This window comes from Maniola jurtina, chromosome 5 (genome assembly GCF_905333055.1).
Source record: "Maniola jurtina chromosome 5, ilManJurt1.1, whole genome shotgun sequence".
Classification (NCBI taxonomy): domain Eukaryota; kingdom Metazoa; phylum Arthropoda; class Insecta; order Lepidoptera; family Nymphalidae; genus Maniola; species Maniola jurtina.
The window spans coordinates 3,863,717-3,887,115 of NC_060033.1; the positions used below are offsets into that span (position 1 = coordinate 3,863,717).

Sequence of the window (23,399 nt, forward strand, 5' to 3'; positions counted from 1 at the left end):
TTGGCTAATGGAGAGTCCTCGTAAATATTTTCCTACGGATTTCCTTAGATAAATCTTTATTGACTAATCTTTGTTTACATTCAATATAATTGTGGTAAGGAGAAAGAAAATTGGTAGAGTAAGTATCATTTAAATAATAGGTATAATAATCGTGACGCCAACAGTGGATACCTGAAAATCAGCGCCAAGCTAATTCTGGTGTAGCTAATACTAGTAGCCAATTTCAGTCCAATACCCTGTATGAACTCTCATCCTTATTTTCTTTTGGTCACATTATCTAGACGCGATGATATCTCAAAGCCCAGTAGTTCAAAGAAGAGTAAAGGGCACCTGTGATATCAACAATATTCAGAACACTTTAAACAGAATATATTTTGTCCACCATTTCAAGTAAATACTTCACTATGCGGTAGGCATTTAACTGACATCGCTTGATAAAATTCTGCGACTTCATTTACTCACTTCATTGCACGGGCATGCGTCCGATAATAAGATAGCAATCTAATCTTTAACATGAGATCACAGTCGAGCGAAAATCTTTTATCGATAAAAATATTACGATAACACTTAAAAAGTATCCAATAACGTAACGGGTACCACGATAGATATTATTATCATTCAATCGATCCAGTTACACGGCAATCACGTAACTCAGTCCCATCGATCCATGTAACTAAGTCGAAATATCGATACCCGATATCGGTACCCGAACCATCCTACTTAAAATTATAAATGCACGAATTTGTGCTCTATTTTATGCACTTGGCTCTATTTTATTATCATTACATACATATATTTGTCATTTTAATCAAGCTGCAATATAGCAACGGATTGACGTCAAATTTGCATAGGTTAGCTGTAAAAAGATGATGAAGTCATCCTAAAAAGATGGCCTCCTACAGCGCCTTCGTAGCAGTCACAGCGGCATTATGGGGATAGGCTGCCCAATTTAATGAAACGTACGGTCGCTGTGGCCACCAGGCGACTATAGTTGCCACGGTAGGCTACTTTAGTTATTTACTTTGTACTAACATTACTAACATAATTACAATGAATTATTGGTAATATATTAAAACACTAACTTTCTATTTATGGACTTCTTGGTCTGAAATAAAATGTTATTTATTTATTTTATTTTAAAGACCAGCGAATTTTTCATCAACTCAGTGATCAACACTGAATGATAGCCACTTGAATGAGCTAGTCATTTGATATTTACTTTTAATCCATTGAAAGTTTTCTTCGAAAAATTATTTAATATTCATCAGCGAAGCTGCAGTGTAGAATAAAGCAATGTCTAATAAGCTTTGTGGCTATCAATCAGTGTTGATCACTGAGTTACCAAATCATCCCGATGGAGAGAGTCATTGGCACTCATTTTATCGTATATCAAGCCACGTGATTTTTAAAAACCTAAATCATCATTTAATACTAGTAGCAATAATTATAATTATATATGTATGAACCGTTTATCAGTCACGTCTTGTTTGTATGTCCGACTAGTTTTGAACTCGTCCGGGTTCCTTGTTCAATGAAAATTTGCACGCGACGCGGCAGTCCAGGAGACTGTACACGATACGAATATCATTGACGATAGTCTAAATCCTATTTTTTTTTTTTTGTGGAAAAGTACTAAATTTTTGTTAATAGTGTCGGGGGCGTAAATTGGCAATTTCTTCCTATATTTTTAAATTATACTGAACTAAAGTGAGATCATGCATACAGCACAACGTTGGCAAAACTTATTACCGACAAGAAAAATGTCCTATATTACTGGCACTCAAATGGCACATAGAGTTGTTACAACCCAGCCCAAGATTTTCCTGTATTTTCTTTAATGGAAACTTAACACTATTAATTTTCTTTATTTTAGCCTTCATTGCCATTTTATACCTACTTACGTAGAAAAGATTAACTGGCCGCTGGGTCGAGAAACTTAAGATCAACAATTGGCTAAATATTAATTGGTAAAACTTAAACAACTGAAAGAGATTACACTATATGGAATAATTTATTTAGAAACTGTCAGCTTTTTATAAGGCAAGCGCCTTTTTCTGCCGGTAGTAGTACACTTTGAATCTCAAAAAATATCTACTTTAAAAGGGTTATCTAATTTTTTTTAGGTTTAGTAGGTTTTTTTTAGTTTAGTAACCTGTGACCTCGTTCGTACAAAGTAAAATATTTTCCCATGGGAATAATATTCAGGATACGCAGTTTTATAAGATTCCGTTTCATCAACTTCAAAGAGATATATACGTTTTGTCGGAACTGTACCGATGCAGTAACTATGGTTGATATCTTTCTCTTCCGCGCAAAGAAATGTTTCTTAAGACGACAATTTAATTAATTTCTCTTTTGATTCATTTTCCTTCTCTATTCCTGCTTTAATCCGTTCCTTTTCTGGGTTATATTAAGCTGAAATTCACGGGAGAAAATTAATTGTCTAGTAAAGTTTCATGAAGCAGTCCTACCTACCGTAGTTTGATAGCTAATTAGATAGTGACATTAAGGAAACGGAATCAACTCCAATCATCCGACACTGAGTCGTGGTCCATGATGGATCGCAGAAAAGAATGTACTTATCTAATTTTTAACCCCCGACCCAAAAAGAGGGGTGTTATAAGTTTGACGTGTGTATCTGTGTATCTGTCTGTGGCACCGTAGCGCCTAAACTAATGTACCGATTTTAATTTAGTTTTTATTTGTTTGAAAGGTGGCTTAATCGAGAGGGTTCTTAGCTATAATTCAAGAAAATCGGTTCAGCCGTTTGAAAGTTATCAGCTCTTTTCTAGTTACTGTAACCTTCATTTGTCGGGGGAGTTATAAATTTTTAATTTACACTTGGTTCCATTATGCATTAGAAATTAAAAAATACGATAGGTACGTATTAAATCTTCTTACATAATTTTGTTTGTTTATCTGTGTGTCTGTTCGTTATCTATACGTACTTATACATTCACGTATCGTTCTTGTGATTGCATTGAAACTTCGTACAGTTGTTTCTGGCACTTGCAGGCATAGCATCATCAACATACGTAGTGCGTGAGTTGCTCAATGAAGACATTAGGTATGATGTAATAGGGATGATAGGTAAAATTAAATGCATATTCAGGGTGAAAAATGTAAAATACATATCCATACTAATATTATAAATCCGAAAGTGTCTCTGTCTGTCTGTCTGCTACCTTTTCACGGCCCAACAGTTTAACCAATTCCGACGAAATTCGGTATAGAGTTAGCTTATATCCTGGGGATGGACATTGGCTACTTTTTATCCCGGAAAATCAAAGAGTTCCCACGGGATTCCTAAAAACCCATCCGTTTAACCGATTTGTATGAAATTTGGTCCCTGTAATTGACATAGACAACTTTTTATCCCAGAAAATCAAACAGTTCCCACGGGATCTTTAAAAACCTTAATCCACGCGGACGAAGTCGCGGGCATCCTCTAGCTGTCTATATGTATAACGTCATCATTATCAACCGATAGATGTCCACAGCTGGACACTGGACATAGGTATCTATCTTGTGCATACCCGTGACCAATAGACGTCAGGGTCCCAAAGTGCTAGAATGGCCACCTCGCATCTGAAAGCGCAGCCGAACGGTCAATTCAACCGTCTTCGTCTATCGATGTCATCAACCAACGTGTACCAGTTGATGACGTAGACCGCGATTTTTTTTTTGTAGACGACAGGTAGAAGAACCTACTTGTTGGCCGTTAATGTAGCCGGGTCATTAGAGTGCCGCATCATTTGATTGCAGCAGATGAAATCACATTCGGAGATGACTTGTAATTGTAAAAAATAAACGTATTTCTTTCCTCTCCTTTCAAGTATAGAATCTATTATTATTTATTATAATATAGTATCTAGTATAGTGTAGTCAATTATCTTAAGCACTCAATAGCGGCCCAATAAATCATTCACACACATAGTGAGAGGAAAAAATATAACAATAGCAGTAACACCAGAGATTTATGACTTTCGCCTCACTTGTCACGGTACTGAATCATTCCTCGTTTGTATATTGATTCGGCATTAAAAACCAAAAAAAAAGATTGTAAGTCGACTATTTTAAATATGATATTTTTAAAAACGTATAAAAGGAAAAATAATTGGCCAACATATTAAGGGGTAGCTTACCACCCAATACCGCTAAGTTTAGAAATCCAACATTTTGCAGGGAGGTTCACTCTAAGGCGTCACATCCACACATCCCCACATCTTTTGGAACTTGGAATTTATCAGAAACGATTATCAAAAATAGTACATTGTATAAAACGCCAAGCAACTCATGTCGCTTACGCGTTTCCCCGAGGTTTCTGCGATTTGTTTATCTTAGGAAAACTTAAGTATACATAACCCGAGGCTTTTTGAATTTCACGGAAGTAACAACCCAGACAGTAGGCGTTATTAAACTTTTATTATAACACTCTTCCACGTGCTTGCCTTTTGTTAAACTTAGCTTTATACCAGTTCGACATGCGGCTTCCTTGGCGCTTAGAAGTTAAGCGTTTGCTAGTATTGGACTGAGAGCCCGCGAGGGCCAAACCTTTGTTATTTTATAAAAGCTTATTTGCGTATTGTCACCAAATATATAGGGAAAAACAATCAGCGACTAAGTATGAAGTTTGAATCGTGGTCGGCTTTGGGAGATAGCACGTAAAAAATGTGTAAAAAATCTTACGTCAAAGTATAAAGTGTAATTTTTTATATTTTCTTCGGAAAAGTATTAAAAAAATCAAACACTTAGTCTCGTGGCTACCCCCTGCCAGACACCCTTAAACTTTTAAACTTTAATGGTGTCTGGCAGAGGGTGCGCACGACTGTTTCCGAAGACAACATAAAAAAATTACACTTAATACTTTGACGTAAGAGTTTTAATAAGTTTTTTACCTGTTATCTTTCAAAGCCACCTTGATCCAAACTTCATAGTCGCTGATCGTTCTTCTCTGTGTTGGGAGAGAAACTTTCAACTTTTATAAAATAACGAAGGTCTGGCCCTCGCTGGCTCCCTCTGTATAAAAGCTCTCTATAAGCTTCGTTCCTCCCCGCATACTCGCGCTATATCGGTAGGTCAGAATTTGTTGCGAACTACTTCGAATTTAATCCGAGAGATAACTCTAGCAAGCAATATTGGTATAATCCATATTAATACCAGTTGTTCATCCTGAACTTAGACCTCGTATAGAAACTCGTTTACTAATTCCTGGCATGCGTTGGGATGCCTCGGGCATGCCACTTATTTTATGATGATGGTACCTACTATGACTGGAAACCTTTACACAAGTGCCAACAATAACTGTCTGATCAGCCAATCATCATTTTTAGGGTTCCGTACCTCAAAAGGAAAAACGGAACCCTTATAGGATAACTTTGTTGTCTGTCTGTCTGCCCGTCCGTCCGGCCGTCCATATGTCCGTCGTGTCTGCCAAGAAAACTTATAGGATACTTCCCGTTTACCTAGAATCATTGGCAGGTAGGTAGGTCTTATAGCACAAATAAAGAAATAAATCCGAAAACTGTGAATTTGTGGTTACATCATTAAAAAAATTAAAATGTGTTTCAATTTTCAAAGCAAGATAACTATACCAAGTAGGGTAGCATATGGAAGGGCTTTACCTGTACATTCTAAAACAGATTTTTATTTATTTTTATGCATAATAGTTTTTGATTTATCGTGCCAAGTGTCGGGAAAAGATACCCGAGTACGGAACCCTCGGAGCGCGAGTCTGACTCGCACTTGGCCGGATTTTTCAAAATTGATTCTTAACAATACATTTACATACACACAAATACTTTTGTGAAAATAATAACTGTGATACCCAGCGGAGTTCGATTATTCCAGTAAGTAAGGCTGATCCCGTCACCTAAAAGAATCGTGTCGTGACCGCATACGTCTAGTTAACATCAGCTCCCGGTCTATTCATCAAGCCAATTTATTCTACGTTTGTTTTTTACAGTCCCAGATAATATTTATTTTATTAATCACGATATTGTATTTTTGGACACAAGGACGTCCGACCATTTAAAAACAATAATTTCACAGTAATAATAAAATTCGAGGTACAATCCAAAACATGAATTAATTCTTTTAATTAATAGGTACACGGAAATGGAGTGGAAATGTTTTAATTAAAGGAAGATTTTATTTTATCTTTTTACTTGAGATTGAGTTGAAACTTGGTGAAATAATTTTTGGAACAATCATGAAGGTTTTTGATAGTGGGCTATCAACCTAAAATCGGTAGCGATGAAGACGACGTACTGCAAGTTGTAACGTATCCCGGGCATTAGTAGTTTATAAGACATCAGCTGGGATCCATTTATAAGACACATTGAAAAAAAAGGAAAACAAGCCAAACGTTTATTTCTCAAATTGTACCACACATCACACGCACCTTATAACCACCCCACCTTGTAAGACTTGGTTATCCCAAAGCTTCGTCCACTTGGCCGTTAAAGCCAGCATGCCCCAAGCAGAAGAAGCGCCAGAATAATCTGTGTCTTGTGTAGCATAACCCGAAAAAGAGGTCTCACCTCAGCACTGCATCAGGGTGGTCCTCAATAAGTGACTTAGCGATGAATTGATCTTAGTGACGTCAGAACCTATCGTATACCCCAGCACATTCCGCTGTAAATACCAACCCAAACACCGAAGTGCTCGCTAATTCCTAATTACCATTCATAGGTCTATAAAAAGGTCGTTTGCAATTGGGAAAGCGGGCTTCTGCCGTGGAAACGGTTTCCTTTTCTACATACGTTACGACAAATTTATCGTTGAAAAGTAAAATTCGCGTTACCATCTCGTGTTCTAGGGTTCCAACTTTATCGGCCCAAGGGTTTATAGGTGATTAGCTGATGCCCGCGACTTCGTTCGCGTGGATGTAGGTTTTTTAAAAATCCCGTGGGAACTCTTTGATTTTCCGGGATAAAAAGTAGCCTATGTGCTAATCCAGGGTATAATCTATCTCCATTCTCAGCCCAATCCGTCCAGTAGTTTTTGCGTGAAGGAGTAACAAACATACACACACACACACATACAAACTTTTTCCTTTATAATATTAGTGTGATGTGAAGTAAATAATTATTATTTTAATTAATCTGTTCCAGCTTGAATTTCCTACATTTTTTTTTTAATTTCTCTTAACTATCTACGTAAAAATTAAGCCTAACACATACCTACTTAGACTCTATACAAGGCGCAACAGGATCATATGATGGCGATTCAATGAGCAGTTGCAGTCTTCACGCTGCCATCGCGCGTCATCGCTACGCGCTGCAGTGTCATCACATCAAGTATTAAGTGATGATGCAGCATGGTAGAGATTGCTTGCTTAGAAGTTGCATATTCACTCCTTTTTTCGAGATACCCATATTATAGCTATTAAGGAAAACGGAAGCTTGAAGGACATTCTATAATCTAGCAGTGCGTACTAGAAACGAGGAATCGAATCCCTTCGCACGAGTCCGTGGAATTTTGGATACAAACCTTTGCGATGCCGCACGGTCCGATAATAAAAAGGTGAGAGAGCACACCCTGCGAAATATATCCTGTAGAATACCGACAGAGATGCAATCTTATGCCGATCTGTTCTAAACTTCAAAGTTTAGAATAAGAATAATGGCTCCATGTATTACAATCGTACAAGCGTCTATACTTATTCTATAGGACGACCTGCTGTAATGTCTGCGCATTTAATTTGTTTCAACTTAGTTGGTAAGTAAATAATAAAATCGGTCACTGGCTATGGAAACAGACTCTAATAAAATGTAATTAACTTAATTGGTATAGGCTTTATTCTCTTTTCATGTCTTTTTAGTGTGCTCTGCCAAGAACTGCGAGAACGGAACTTTTATAGCTACGACGGTGTTTCCATAGTTTTAGTGCTTTGATATTAAAATGTTACCTTTTTGTGAGTGTTTTTAATCCCCGACCCAAAAACAGGGGTGTTATAAGTTTGACGTGTGTATCGTAGCTCCTAAACTAATGAACCGATTTGAATTTAGTTTTTGTTGTTTGAAAGGTGGTTTAATTGAGAGTGTTCCTAGCTATAATCCAAGAAAATCGGTTCAGCCGTTTGAAAGTTATACTTTTTTTTAGTTACTGTAACCTTCACTTGTCGGGGGTGTTATAAATTTTTAATTTACACTTGTTATTACTTTTTTGTCGACTGATATTTGTTGAATCTCTAATTTTCATAAATGTCTAACTTTTCAGAGCTTTTCTATAATGTCCAAAGCCAGAAATTGTGGGATATATCGCTGTGGGATTAAAACTTACTAAAGTAAATAGGATTTTTAAAAAACATTTTTTTAAAGATCCAGGCTTACTTATAAGCCGTTGAAAATAATTTTTTAAACAGACAACAATGCAAAAGCATAAATTCATCTCAAAGTTTTAAATTAAAATATCGTTTTAACAAAACTTAATCATCCTGCAGGCGCAGAATACTAACTATAACTGCAGGGTTGGATTTCATAATATCTCATTGCGACGAAACTAAAGGAACAAAAGTCACAACACTTGAGAAGAAATCCCAAATTAGTACCTAAAACTTCAATGACCTTCTTATTTGTTACAGCAACAAAGTTCTCACCACTGGAACTCACTCGAAACTGTAAAATATCTGTATAATTACCTAAAAATTCAGAGGCAAAAAGGTAATACTTATCACCCTGCTATACTATCTATACTTACATACTAATATTTTAAATGCAAAAGTGTGTCAGTCTGTCTGTCTGTATTTTCACGGCTTATGTGCCTAACTAATTTTAACGAAATTAAGTCCAGAGATAGCTTGCATCTCGGAGAGGGACTTAGACTACTTCTTATTCCGGAAAATCAAAGAATTCCCACGAGATTTAAAAAAAAAACAAATGCACGTGGACGAAATCGATTAAACGATTACGATAAACGATTGGGTTTATTGTTTCTTGTGTTAGTATGTTATCTTTGTGTATATAGTTTATTTGTGTTTAATATGGGTTGGTTCAACACATAAATCTTATTCTATTCTATTATTATCTAGTCAATCATGTAGTCAATTTATGTTAAATAAAATTAATAAATAATAAAATAAGTAATAATTATTTATGATAAAATTTTGTTGTTATTGTGAAATAAACACACTTTGAAATACGATATTTTTGCGAGTTTTCTTAGTATTTAAGATTCTCTATTTTAAGAGCGGCCAACAACTTGATAAATTACATTACAGTATGACAGCTCGACTGAATGGGGCCAAGACAAGAATCACTACTGGCTGACCTGCTTTACAGCTTTTCTTGCTACTAACATTTCATTTAAGTTTAAGTGTTGTTTAATCGTGGTATATAAAACTTGGAATTTTTGTTGGATATAGTGTGTTTTAGAAGATTTATAATGTATGGTGTGATGGCGGGACGTGTTACTTACTGGGCTGCTTGCTTATCCTGTAAGTTTAGTAGTCGCAGGGTCAGAAGTGGCAGATACATATCGCATATTGCACGTTGTATCATGGAGATTTGTCTGTTTTGACGGATTGTTGTTCCATGAAACTCTTGAACAAAGTGTATAATACTATAAATTGCATGTTTTAAATATAATGAAGCGTTGCGGGCACGTCCTGCGCTCTTACACCTTTTGCTGATCATCTTCTATTGCGCAGTATCCACTTCAATAGAGCGTAACGAGATGGGTGAAGGCGTTGTCTTCAATAGACCAATCAGATTGTTATGAATAATGAAAATGAAAAACAAAAATATTTATTAACCAAAATACAACATATTCAATTTTTTACTGTCCGATGATACCCACACTAGATAATCCTGTGTCGTTGGTACCTAAAAAATCATCCACAGCTGTAACTTCCCACCAAAACGGACCAGAGTCAATTTAGAAATAATGAATTCCCAAATTACTCCTGCTGGTTGTCGAACATGGGACCTCGAACTTAGAAGACTTCAGGGCTCACCAGTGCGCCATGGATATGGCGTTTAGCTCTAAAATTGGAATGTATTTACACAGTTTCACATAAATCTCTATTTGTCACACAAAACATCCATCTATTCCAATGAGCAAAAAGCTCAACAGCTTTAGACTAGAGTACAATAACATCTCGAGGTTCATCCAGCATTTGACGTGCACTCCAACAATAAGTAGCGCGTTCAGTTTTTTCCAACGCAATATGCGGTGGAGAGCCCTCGCCGCCTTTTTATAAACGACTGAGAACCAGGGCAGATAGTGATATCTAAAGACTGTTTTATTTAGGTATCTATTCAATGCATTATATTGAAATCGAAATAAGTGACGTAGGTATAGTTATGATGTGTGAGCCAGTTGTGACAAAGCATATCAATCGATTGCGATTGTAAGCAACGTTGACCCAAGTTGATAACTGGATGGGACTTTAGAGTTTAGAGGTCCAAAGGCCTTTTCGTTTCTTCCGTGCCTCGGACAGCACTTTAGGCCTTCGGCCCGGTTATCATCACCAATATCTGATAGTAACTGTAGGTACTAGGAATCGAAATCTCGTTCTCTTAGTGAGTTGAATGCTGAAGGATCTGGGAACCCACGGCACTATCATCCTAAGAGAACTCCAGCCACTATGTAAATAATGGAAGGAGTCACGACCCCCAGTAATGAGGCACAACGATTTAAAAGCAGGTAAGTATAATTATAAATGGGGACGGGCGTAGATCCTCCAAGACGCGCTTGACCTTCTACTAACTGGACGAATGATCTCGAGTAAGTTGCTGAGAACTGCTTGTGGCATAAAACTGTACTCTATGGAGATCCTTGCAAGAGACATATTTATGTCCAATATAGGTCTCTTGCAATTAAGCGTGATTAGCCTAAAAAGTTTTGCAGAAAGTTTGGCACATTGGTAAGAAAAGGGAGGATTAAATGTGGAATGAGGAAATCAGCAAGTTGAAATTGTAAGGGGCTGACCTTCATAGATCGACGACCTCAAGAAGGTTTATTAGGCTTATGGTGAATATAGGCTTGTAAAAGCCTATATTCACCAGTAGATGCATGAAGACTGATGAAAGGCTGGATGAACCATTCAATATTATTTGCATTCAAGGCTAAAATCCTTTTCCAATGCATGTAATTCATAGGGTATTAAGCATTATTATGCTCTCAAACACTCAAAACTCACGATATATTCCAATAAACAACAGCAAACAATGTGCTCAACAGTTTTAAAGTATCCTGCATACAACAACTTCTCAAGTATCAAATTACATTTCACTGAATACTTCAACTGCAAGTGGGACGTTCAGTTTTTCCAGTACAATATGCGGTGAGAGCGGTTAATTTACACTTGTTTTATTTACGTGTTGAACGTATGTTTAGATTGTTTCGGATGCTTTTATGTTTTATACACGTTTTAATTTAATCAAGCGTGTGAAAAGCATGTTTGGCCACGTACTTACCGAAATTGCAATTTTCACTGAACACACACATACAAGCATTGAAGCTACCAATATCAAAGCTAGATAAAATGGCTGCGTTATTTTGTTCAATCTATTTGCAAACCTAAAAGTTGATAAAATCATTTAAAAATAGCCCATAAAAACAGTGCTAAGGAAGGATTTGTAAAGTGGTGATAATAAAAAAAGAATACCCGGCTGAGTTTGTTGTGGGCTCTTCTCAGACTTGGGCACGTTTGGAACCCTTGCAGCTTTAGTTTTAAGTTACGTAATTAATTATCACCACTATTTCGTACAAAAACAATTTCGACCATCAAAAGGAGTACAGTTGTACCTACATTGAATAAATGATTTTGACTTTGACTTTGGATTATAATAAATAATTAATAGTAGTGGGTAAAACATGCCAATATCACAAGATCTAATACTACGTTACACTATGTAAGTGACACTTGTTCCTCCCCTCCACTTTATCGTCAACCGCAACGCAATGGCACGGCCACTGGCCTGCCGTGCTGGTATCGCTGGGTTCTCACCTCATTGTCACACGGTCGAGAAGCACTGATGTTGCTGACGTATAGCGTCGTCCTTGTCCCGCTCGATTAGCTGCGCTCAGTCCTCAGCCCTATCGTCACCAACACACACAACTCACAATTCGTGTGCGGACAGGCCGGTGTTCCGGTAGTAGTAATGTAATCAATCACTAATCAGTCTCTATATCGGCTACTCTATACAATCCGGTAGCTTGTATAGAGCATAGACTTAGAATTTTTTCGCTACGATAGAGTGTCGGGGGTGTACCTATATTTTGTACATACCTTTTGAGTTTCACGTAATGATCTACACACTGTGATAGTATCAAAGTACATCCGGGCTGCCATAAATCTTTTCTTTCTTGTACCAGTTCTTCTACTAACTCGTCCAAATGCAATGATATGAAGGTCAAAATTCTTAACTGGCGAATAATCTGACCAACCAGCAAAATTATCATTGATTGCAGGCCAGGATATGCTACGAATATATCAAATTGTATTTGTCATGTCCATTCTTAATCCATACTTATATCAATTGGTAGGTATATCAATCCATTCTAATATTGGTGTTATAAATGCAAAAAATGACCTATCTGTCTAGTACTCAAATGATACCTAGCTTATCCTATATTGTAGTCGACCAGTACCAATCACTTATAAATTATAATACACTAGATAATGGCCGTGACTTCTGTTGGAGTTTTTGAGTTTTTACATGGCAACCCTTTACGTCGTTGTCAAATGTCACTTTTATTTTAATTTTGCACATAATTGTAACCTAGCTTTCTGTTTCCACGCCTTTTATAAAAGTTGATCCTTGTATTTTGAATTTTCTTTATTACACTAGTTGAACCAGTTAATTTTTTATATTTTACCCCAACATTTTGGTCCTTCAGACAACCGAATAGTTTTAATACTAGAATACAATATTTCAAGGATCGAGAGTCGAAGGAATCGCCAAAAAGGAAATCGTTTTGTCAAGCAAGTTGCCGCCATCGATGTATAGTTGCCACGCAAGCTGTGACTGTTCTTCAGTGCGGACTGTTCTATAGTTTCAGCCAAGAATCTAGTGATTGTGACATAGTGTATAGGCTTATCGTTCGCTTCCCGGTATGGCCGAAGAAAAGGAGCTAATTAAGAGACGGGCCAGTTATAAAGGACGGTTAACCGCCTTCTCTAATTATCTAAATAGTTTGAACGACTCATTAAGTCAAAGTCAGCTGAATGAGCTGCAGTTACGAGTAGGTAAGATTGAAGCCCTATATCAATTCTATGATGAAATTCAAACCAAGTTGGAATGTTTGGTGGACGACATGTCAGTGCAGTTAGCAGAAAGAAATGAATTTGAAACTTTATATTTCTCTTTAGTTTCAAAGTCACAACAAAAATTAGCCAAACAGTCAAAGGATAGTGACAATTTTAGTAATCATTCTTCGTCAGCCACCAACAATCACAACTTAGTTAAGTTGCCTACTATTCAACTACCAAAGTTTAGTGGTTCATATGAGAACTGGTTAGAGTTTCATGACACCTTTACAAGCCTCATTCATTGCAATGATAATATAGATAATATAAACAAATTTCACTACTTAAGAGCTTGTTTAGAAGGGACTGCAGCCGTCGTCATAAAGTCTATTGACTTCTCCGCTGATAATTACTCTGTAGCCTGGAGCCTACTTTGTCAACGATTTGACAACAAGAGGTTATTAATTCAAAATCATGTTACAGCACTGTTTAATATTGATTCTATTAGTAAAGAGTCGTCTCAATCGTTAAAGCGTCTTGTTGATCAGGTAAATAAAAACCTGCGGGCCTTAGAGTCATTAGGTCAATCTGTAGATAATTGGGATGTATTATTAATACACATATTAACTCACAAGCTAGATACTAAAACTTTTAGAGAATGGGAAGAACATAAAAGTCGATTGGATAAAGAAATGCCTATTACGTTGAGTTCATTCACGGAATTTATTAAAATACGGGCAGATTTACTTGAAACTTTAGAATTGTCTCGCAATCATCATTCATTAATGAAACATAATACTAACAATCAACAGAAAGTCAAAAGCATGGTGTGCAACACTTCGCCATCAAGGTCCAGCATAGGCACCACTTCGAGTGACTCGTCTCCATCCAGTTCGCCATCCAAGAAGTGCCCTAAGTGTTTTGGTGATCATTTCTTGAGCAACTGTTCCCAATTTTTGGATCTCAGCGTTGAGCAAAGGTTAGAATTATTGCCAAATTATAAAATATGCTACAATTGCCTTCAGCCAAATCATTTTTCAAATCGGTGTAAGAAAAGTGGGTGCCGTATATGCAAAAGAAAGCATAGCTTTCTTATTCATAGGTCAGAGAGTTCACGCGACAAGCAAGCTCCAGTGAATACCTCTACGGCTAACTCCACCACACCGGCTTTGCCCACATCCGCTTCCTCAAACGGAGAGTCAGGCACAGGCACTAGTGTTGCCTTATCTACTTGCATTTCGACACGTAATCAAGATGTGCTCTTATCTACTGCTTTAATTAAAGTGTATGATGCACAGAATTGCGCGCATACTGCACGCGCTGTTTTAGACAGTGGGAGCACATCCTGTCTTATGACTAAGAAATTAAGTAGCAAGTTAAACTTACCTCGTACCCAAGTTAATAGATCGGTACATGGAATAAATAATGCTGCGTCTCGTGTCCATGAATGTTGTCGAGTGCCAGTAGAATCATTTAAAGATAATTTTAAAACAAAGATTAATTGTTTTGTGATGCAGTCACTTACTGACTACGTTCCAAGTAGTCATGTTAACATTTCTGAATTAAATATTCCTAGCGACATACAGTTAGCCGATCCTGCCTTCCACACTCCGTCTGAGGTTGATATGATTATAGGCGCTGACCTATTTTGGGATATTTTAGGTTCTCAAAAAATCATCCTTGGTCGTGGCAAGCCGATTTTGTGGGAGACAAGATTTGGATGGGTCGTTGCCGGTCCAGTCAGCTATGTATCAAAATGTTTATTATCCCCTAGTATTCAATGCAATTTTAGTGCAATTAATGGCTCAACTCGTGTTAACGATGACATTGAAACCAATTTAATGCGTTTCTGGCAGCTCGAAGAAGTTGGCCTTAAGTCATCATACTCAGAGGAAGAGCAAGCATGCGAGGATCAATTTGTTAAAAATACAACTCGATTACCAGACGGTCGATTTTGTGTTAGGTTACCTTTAAAACAATCGGCCAATGTTCTGGGTGATTCTTTGCCGCGCGCTAAGCATTGTCTCCTTTCGTTGGAAAAACGACTCAAGCGGGATACGTTATTTTGTGAACGGTACCGAGACTTTATGTCCGAGTACTTGAAGTTAGGTCACATGTCCGAATGCGATAATCATTTACGCAATCTGGGTTATTTCATACCTCATCACGGTGTCGTGCGCGAAAGCTCTCTGACTACTAAATTGCGCGTGGTTTATAATGCCAGCAGTCCAACTACTAGTAATATAGCACTTAATAATATTTTAATGGTTGGGCCTACTATTCAGGATGATTTACTATCTATCCTATTGCGCTTTCGATGTCACAAAATTATTTTAGCCGGAGATGTAGAAAAGATGTATCGAAATGTAGTTGTACATCCAGGTGACAGACATTTGCAACAGATTATCTGGCGAGATAATCCTTCTGAAACAATTAAATGTTTTCAGTTGAATACCGTTACATACGGTACAGCTAGTGCTCCTTTCCTCGCAACTAGATGCTTAAAGCAAATTGGCCTAGACTGTGAAAATAAACAGATTAGCGAGATAATTATTCACGATTTTTACGTGGACGATTTATTAACTGGTGCACAAACTTTGCAAGAAGCTTTAGATATTAAAAATAAAGTAACCAGTGAGTTAGCTTCTGCAGGTATGCCACTCCGGAAGTGGAAATCAAATAATTCACGGTTAATGACCGATGAATCAAAACAATCCTCGGTTGATTTAAACGTTGGAGCTCTGGAATGCAGTAAAACTTTAGGTCTATATTGGAATAATTTATTAGATCAATTTTATTTTCAGATTAACTGTAACATTCCAACTGAAGCTACAAAACGGTCTATACTTTCAGTAATTTCACAAATTTTTGATCCGATGGGATTACTGACCCCTTGTACAGTCACAATGAAAATTATGTTACAGAAGCTTTGGCTTCATAAATTATCATGGGATGAGAAGTTGCCCCTTGATTTATATAAGCATTGGGTAGAAACAGCAAAACGTTTACCTATTTTAAACGATCTGAGGATTAACCGTCGCGTTGTCATTGATGATCATGAGTTCATTGATTTACACATTTTTTCAGACGCTTCTCAACTCGCCTATGGTAGTTGCGTGTACGTGCGGAGTGCAAACGATCGCGGTGAAGTTCTCGTTAGTTTGCTGTTAGCCAAAAGCAGAGTGAGTCCTTTGAAGCCCACCACGATACCACGTCTCGAACTTTGCGGAGCGTTGGCTAGTGTTCGCCTGTACGAAAAAGTGACAAAATCGCTGCGAGTTAAAGTACGTAAAACCTTTTTTTGGACCGACTCAATGATTGTTCTAGGCTGGCTGAAAATGTTGCCAATTAAATTACAGCCTTTTGTTAGGAACCGAGTCGCGGAAATTCTGGAAGTTTCGGGTAAAGCTGCCTGGCGTCATGTTCCGACTGATTTAAATCCAGCGGACCTTATATCGCGTGGTTTAGACCCAGCCTTAATGCAGGCTTGTAGCTTGTGGTGGTCCGGTCCTGAGTTTCTAAAACAAGATGAAAATCAGTGGCCATCAAATCCCGAGTATAATAATTCAAAATCACTTCCTGAAACTAAAGAAGTCACATTACATACAAACGTTGAACCTACTCAAAGTTTGATTGATTTTAGTCGTTTTTCAAATTTTTCACGTTTGAACCGAGCGATTGCATATGCTCTTAAATTCATTAATAAATGTAAAAAACAAACTTGTGATGAATTCTTAACAAGCAGTGACTTACAAAATGCATTGAATTTAATGATTAAAATTTCTCAAATGGAGTCTTTTTCAGAGTATCAATTATTAAAGAATGACAAAAAGCTGCCTAAAAATAGCACTTTAAATAAATTTAACGTCTTTCTAGATGAAAACCAATTGATGCGCGTAGGTGGTCGTTTAGACAATTCAGATTTTTCTTATGATAAGAAACACCCAATCATTCTTCAGTCCTCACATCCTGTTACTAGGTTGTTATTTAAGCACGAGCATAAACGACTTATGCACGCAGGGCCACAACTGTTATTGGCTTCTATTCGCGAAACCTACTGGCCTATTGGTGGTCGCAACTTAGCAAAGCTTTGCTATCGTAATTGCGTTCGGTGTAATCGTATGAGAGGCAAGGTAGTTCCGCCTTTAATGGGAAACCTTCCATCAAAACGGGTACAGGCAGGTGGTTACCCATTTGAAAACGTCGGCATTGACTATGCAGGGCCAATTTTATCGGCTAGTCGTCAAGGCAGAGGCTGTAGACTTGTAAAGGTGTACATTGTGATTTTTGTATGTTTCGCTACGAAAGCAATGCATATTGAATTAGTAGGTGACCTAACTAGTAATAATTTTCTTTCTGCGGCCCGGCGTTTTATGAGTCGCCGTGGAAAATCAAAGAATTGGTATACTGATAATGGCTCTTCATTTATCGGCGCATTTAATGAAATTAGTAAATTTTTAAAAAGTAACTGCAGCTCATTGTCAGAAGACATTGCCAATGAGGGTGTCAATTTTCATTTTCTGGCTCCATATGCTGCTCACCAAGGTGGCCTTTGGGAAGCGGGCGTTAAGTCTGTCAAATTTCACTTACAACGCGTATTGGGTAATTGCCATTTAACGTACGAGGAACTTAATACTGTGTTAGTTCAGATAGAAGCAATCCTCAACTCGCGCCCGCTTACACCGTTATCTACGGAACCTGACGATCTGATGCCGTTGACACCTGGCCACTTCATCATCGGCCGACCTCTTACGTCGTTGCCAGCACCAAACTATGTGAACAGCGCCACATCACAGTTAACAAGGTACCAAAGATTGGAGCAGCTTCGACAACACTTTTGGGCTCGGTGGAGCAAGGAATATATTGCCGAATTACAAAAGCGAGGAAAATGGCGCACTGGTCAAGGAGCCCTCAAAGTGAACGGCCTTGTATTATTAAAGGATGACCAGTTACCGCCTCTAAAATGGAAATTGGGGCGTATAGTTACCTTATATCCTGGTGCTGATGGCATAAGCAGAGTGGCAGATATCAGAACATCTACTGGGATAGTACGTCGTGCTTTTAGTAAGATATGTCCATTACCAGATGACGAAATTTCCTGTTGAAAGCGAGCTTCCAACGCGCGGGGGGATGTTGGAGTTTTTGAGTTTTTACATGGCAACCCTTTACGTCGTTGTCAAATGTCACTTTTATTTTAATTTTGCACATAATTGTAACCTAGCTTTCTGTTTCCACGCCTTTTATAAAAGTTGATCCTTGTATTTTGAATTTTCTTTATTACACTAGTTGAACCAGTTAATTTTTTATATTTTACCCCAACAACTTCTTCCGCGTAGGTTTCAGTTTTTAAAAATCCCGTGGGAATTCTGATTTTTCGGGATAAAAGTACCCTTTATCGTTTCCAGGACGAAAGCTATCTCTGAAAATGCCCGCATCCACATAGAAAATTTACGTTTTGCAAAATACCGTGGGAACTGATCTTTCGGGGCAAAAAGCAGCCATGACCATTATTATCTCTGTACGTTTCGTCAAAACTAATTGAACGGATGGGTCCGGAAAAGTTAGCAGACCAACAGAGAGACAGACAGACACACTTTCGTACTTATATATACGAAATACGTAGTTATCACACTTCACACTATATAATATTATAAAGGCGAAAGTTTGTATGTGTGTGTGTGTGTGTGTGTGTGTGTGTGTGTGTGTGTGTGTGTGTGTGTGTATGTTTGTTACTCCTTCACGCAAAAACTACTGGACGGATTTGGCTGAAATTCAGAATGGAGATAGATAATATCCTGGATTAGCACATAGGCTACTTTTTATCCCGGAAAACCAAAGAGTTCCCACGGGATTTCAAAAAACCTAAATCCACGCGGACGAAGTCGCGGGCGTCAGCTAGTAATTATATATAACGTGTGAATAAAGGTATGAGTAAGTTAAAACGTTCGCGAAATTCCAGCTTACCAACACAGCACAAGTACCCGGCGTATGCGTGGAACATGAACGAGGCAACGTATACGGCAAAGTTCTCCAGCCCCCAAGGAAACCACATGTCGAAAGCTGGAATAAAGTTAAACTTAAACAAAAGCTAAACAAACGGATATGTGTTTAAGTTCACCTCGCATACGATTTAGGTATTATACAGCCAATAGTTTTTTTACACGACTGCCAAAAAAAGGAGTGTAATGTTTTCAGGGTACTTACTCGTACGTATGTATGTGAGTTTTATTATTGCACTTAAAGGTCTAAACAGATTTGGTTGATTATTATGAATGGATTGGAGGATTAATATGATTAGGTATCGTTAGAATCCTTGTACATAATTCCAAGTGACACTAACTATATTTTTTTTGTTTTTTTAAAACTCTCGCTTAGTTATTTTTAAATAGGTACTAAAAGGTATTCAAATCCACCAGTATACTTAATTCCCCTAGCTGCTTTAAGTGAATTAAGTCAATAAAGTATCACACTAATATTATAAAGGCGAAAGTTTGTATGTGTGTGTGTGTGTGTGTGTGTATGTTTGTTACTCCTTCACGCAAAAACTACTGAACGGATTTGGCTGAAATTTGGAATGGAGATAGATAATATCTTGGGTTAGCACATAGGCTACTTTTTATCCCGGAAAATCAAAGAGTTCCCACGGGATTTCGAAAAACCTAAATCCACGCGGGCGAAGTCGCGGGCATCGGCTAGTCTAATATATACTTGATTCACCTAGGTGAATCAAGTCAACGGCACCGCGATATGTCGCCATTTTCAGATGTGTTTTTTTTTTCTTTTAATTTTTTTTCAGTCCTGTTTTTTTTTTTAATAAAGATTTGTTTAATTATATATTTAGATCTTACCTAACAACCGCAACGACTTGTCTTCACTAACGCCCATCCGATAGATCGGGCTGCATAAATACAAAGTTGCACTAAACCAAACCGAAGCAACATAAGATTTCAACAGAAGCCTTATTAACTCGAACAGTTTCTCGTGGGAAGTCATCACTAACTCCTTTAACTCCCGTAATCTTCCTCGTCTCACTTGCATTTGGCAAACATACTGTATCAATGGCATTTCGAGCATATGATCTACGAACACCATCTCTTCCAAAAATGCTGAGAACTTCTTTCGGAAAAGTAAACAGATTGCAAGGGATATGAACATTATCACCCCTGTTATCCAGACACTAGCACCTTGGATACATATCAAAATGTCGGACGCGTTAGACACAACAAACACAGTTGTGAAGACGAAAGTAAGCAATCCAATGAAAACGTTGACATACTGAAGGAGCAGCCATTTCTTGGAATTCTGGTTCTTTTTGTCAAAAATTGTTATTCCTGCAAATAGCAGGACTCGATTGAAAATAGTTACTAATTCATCCATGGTTGTATCCGATACTAAGTGATTGGTGAAAAAGTACGCACCAGCTTTTTACTATGGGATTTAATTCCGTACAACCACACATAAAAGTGATAAACGTCTATTGAAAGATATATTTATATTTTTGTTATTCGTAAATAGATCTACAAGTGTAAATTAAAAATTTTCAACACCCCCGACAAGTGAAGGTTACAGTAACTAGAAAAGAGCTGATAACTTTTAAACGGCTGAACCAATTTTTTCGGATCATAGCTAAAAACACTCTCGATCAAGCCACCTTTTAAACAAAAAAAGTAAAATCGGTTCATTCGTTTAGGCGCTACGATGCCACAGACAGATACACATATACACAGATACACAGACACACAGATACACAGACACACAGATACACAGATACACACGTCAAACTTATAACACCCCTCTTTTTGGGTCGGGGGTTAAAAAACAATGAAAACATATGAAAAACTAGGTAGATATTATGTTACTTACCTACGTATCTAAAGTGAAGACTTTAAACTAGGACGAATGGTTCTCATTTGCAGTGCGCTATCTTTTCTACTCTCACGCGTTTTTATCTTCTGTCTTTTTTCAGAATTCACATCTTCTGTCTTTTTCAGAATTCACATTTTTCAGAATCGTCCAAGTTTCTTAAAAAAAATATGTAAAGTTGCTGTAGTAGGTACACGCCTGTACCTGTCATACTAATCATCTTGGGTTTTTCTTCGGAAAAAAACTTAGGGAAAAAATGACAAAAAGGTTCGTGAGAACTTACCATGTGTTTTTTTGTACCATAATTGCGGTATTAATACAAGATTGACACCTCTTTGATATTCTTCAGCGTTTTGAGATAGACAGGGCTTATTTACGAAGGTATACCATTAAACATGGATAATATCAATTGTTTTATTCAGAACATAATCCTATGGCATTAGCTTAAGACTGTACTCACTCGTACGAGATCTATGATAAAAACCCTATTTGTTGTTGGTTGGGGACTTATACTTCTAGATTTGAAAGCTAGCCTTTTGGTTTTTATCGCAGGTAAAAACTAATCCTTATCACCGAAAGTTTTCTTAGCTCTCTTAGTTTCGGACTTAATTTATAGGTACTATTACTAGCCGATGCCCGCGACTTCGCCCGCGTGGATTTAGGTTTTTCTAAATCCCGTGGGAACTCTTTGATTTTCCGGGATAAAAAGTAGCCTATGTGCTAATCCAGGATATTATCTATCTCCATTCCCATCCAAATCTATCTAGTAGTTTTTGCGTGAAGGAGTAACAAACATACACACACACACACACACACACACACACACACACACACACACACACACACACACACACACACACACACACACACACACACACATACACACAAACTTTCGCCTTTATAATATTAGTGTGATAGTGTGAATCTTATATATTATACTAGCTTTTGCCTACGACTTTGTCCACGTAGTACATTAATTAGTTATAGCCTTGCAGATAATTATATGTATGTAGGTAGGTATGAAAGAATTTTCGGAAGATAGAAGTACTTCCAGAGATTAAATATTATTGTGAATAGGTATTATGTTTTACTGCCAAAAATAATAATGAAAAATATGGAACGTAATTACAAAAAAGGCTATAGAAATTATACCTCCAATTTAAACAATAGCCAGAGGGCATATTTGTGTAATTAATTAGAGGAAAACTCGGATCGCGTACGTACCCGCTTAGTATATAAAAGAAAATGTTGTTCGTAAATATAATAATTAGAAAGTAGACGCTTCGTTAATTAAAAATAATAATTGTCCGTAGTTAAAAAATGTATGAGCAATCTCAATAAAAGTAAATGCAAATTACGCTTAAATATTTATTTTGTCCCTTTAAATGTTGTAACAAAAACTTTAACGACCCAGATAAAATATAATTGAACCCTCTTACTATTTTTATTTTAAATTAATATAATAATCTGAGTATAAAACTATTTTCTTTAGTTCTTTCTACGAAATATGGTACAGGGTTAGCTTATATCCCGGCGACGGACATAGGCTACTTTTTATCCCAGAAAATCAAAGAGTTCCCACGGGAGTCCTAAAGACCCTCCGCTTAACCGATTTGTATGAAATTTGGTACCGAGGTACCTGCGTCCCTGTAATTGACATAGACAACTTTTTATCCCGAAAAATCAAACAGTTCCCACGGGATCTTTGAAAATCTAAATCCACGCGGACGAAGTCGCTGGCATCCTCTAGTAATTTATAAAAGCTTTGGTATGTATCAATGCGGGATATGGTAAGTGATTTGTTCGTTCAGATTTTATCAACAATTTGTAGACACATCACACATTAGGTACTTACAAAAAATATATTTGCAATTCTAGCTTTGCGTCCCATATAGCAGGTTTCGTGTTGATAATTCTGTTGTATACAATCTCAAAACTAAATTAATGACAATATAACGGAATGCTGCTATTGTAATAGTATGGTCACAGACATAGATAGCTTTAGCTGTTGTGAATATTGTAGCTTAATTACCTACTCCATATCAACATTCAAAGGAAAATGATTCAAAATCAAAGCAAGTGAGGCGAAAGTCATAAATCTCTAAGTGTTATTGGCATTGTTATTTTTCCCCTCACTATGTGTGGAGATGATATTATATTGTGCGTGCCGCTATTGAGTGGTAAGGGTAATTGACTACGCTCAATCTAAATATCAGATAGCTAGATAGGTAGTGTAGTGTTTGTGCTATGAATCTGTATAATAGATAGAGCGCATTGTCTCATATAGATGCAATGTGGATTGGACTGCAACTCCGCTCAAGCTGTGTGTAATAAGTAG

At 37.3% G+C, this 23,399-nt stretch overlaps 2 protein-coding genes across 3 annotated transcripts; one reads left to right on the forward strand and one right to left on the reverse strand.

Moving 5' to 3' along the window:
- Nucleotides 1-10,448: 10,448 nt before the first annotated feature.
- Nucleotides 10,449-20,575, reverse strand: LOC123865755. Its single transcript, XM_045906975.1, has 5 exons — nucleotides 20,047-20,575; nucleotides 19,163-19,258; nucleotides 12,239-12,431; nucleotides 11,424-11,526; nucleotides 10,449-10,520 (listed from the first exon to the last, which is right to left on the reverse strand). The coding sequence occupies exons 1-5, from the start codon at nucleotides 20,573-20,575 to the stop codon at nucleotides 10,449-10,451; spliced, it is 993 nt and encodes a 330-aa protein (XP_045762931.1).
- On the forward strand, nucleotides 12,651-18,513 carry LOC123865034. 2 transcript variants are annotated; one of them, XM_045905851.1, is made up of 3 exons: nucleotides 12,659-13,198; nucleotides 14,011-14,177; nucleotides 16,286-18,513. In XM_045905851.1, the coding sequence occupies exon 3, from the start codon at nucleotides 16,513-16,515 to the stop codon at nucleotides 18,301-18,303; it is 1,791 nt and encodes a 596-aa protein (XP_045761807.1). In that variant the 5' UTR covers nucleotides 12,659-13,198; nucleotides 14,011-14,177; nucleotides 16,286-16,512; the 3' UTR covers nucleotides 18,304-18,513. The 2 variants fall into 2 exon arrangements, with proteins under 2 accessions (XP_045761808.1, XP_045761807.1); XM_045905852.1 differs by having other exon boundaries at nucleotides 12,651-14,177; nucleotides 16,286-16,412.
- Nucleotides 20,576-23,399: the final 2,824 nt, after the last annotated feature.

Excerpts from the sequence above, each read along its gene's own strand:
- LOC123865034 (XM_045905851.1), top strand. The coding sequence starts at position 16,513 with ATGATTGTTCTAGGCTGGCTGAAAATGTTGCCAATTAAATTACAGCCT.
- LOC123865755 (XM_045906975.1), bottom strand. The coding sequence starts at position 20,575 with ATGGATGAATTAGTAACTATTTTCAATCGAGTCCTGCTATTTGCAGGA. Across the intron at positions 19,259-20,046 it reads CAAGTCGTTGCGGTTGTTAG|CTTTCGACATGTGGTTTCCT; the intron begins GTAAGATCTAAA and ends ACTTTATTCCAG. Across the intron at positions 10,521-11,423 it reads CAGTGAAAATTGCAATTTCG|AACGAGATTTCGATTCCTAG; the intron begins GTAAGTACGTGG and ends ACTCACTAAGAG.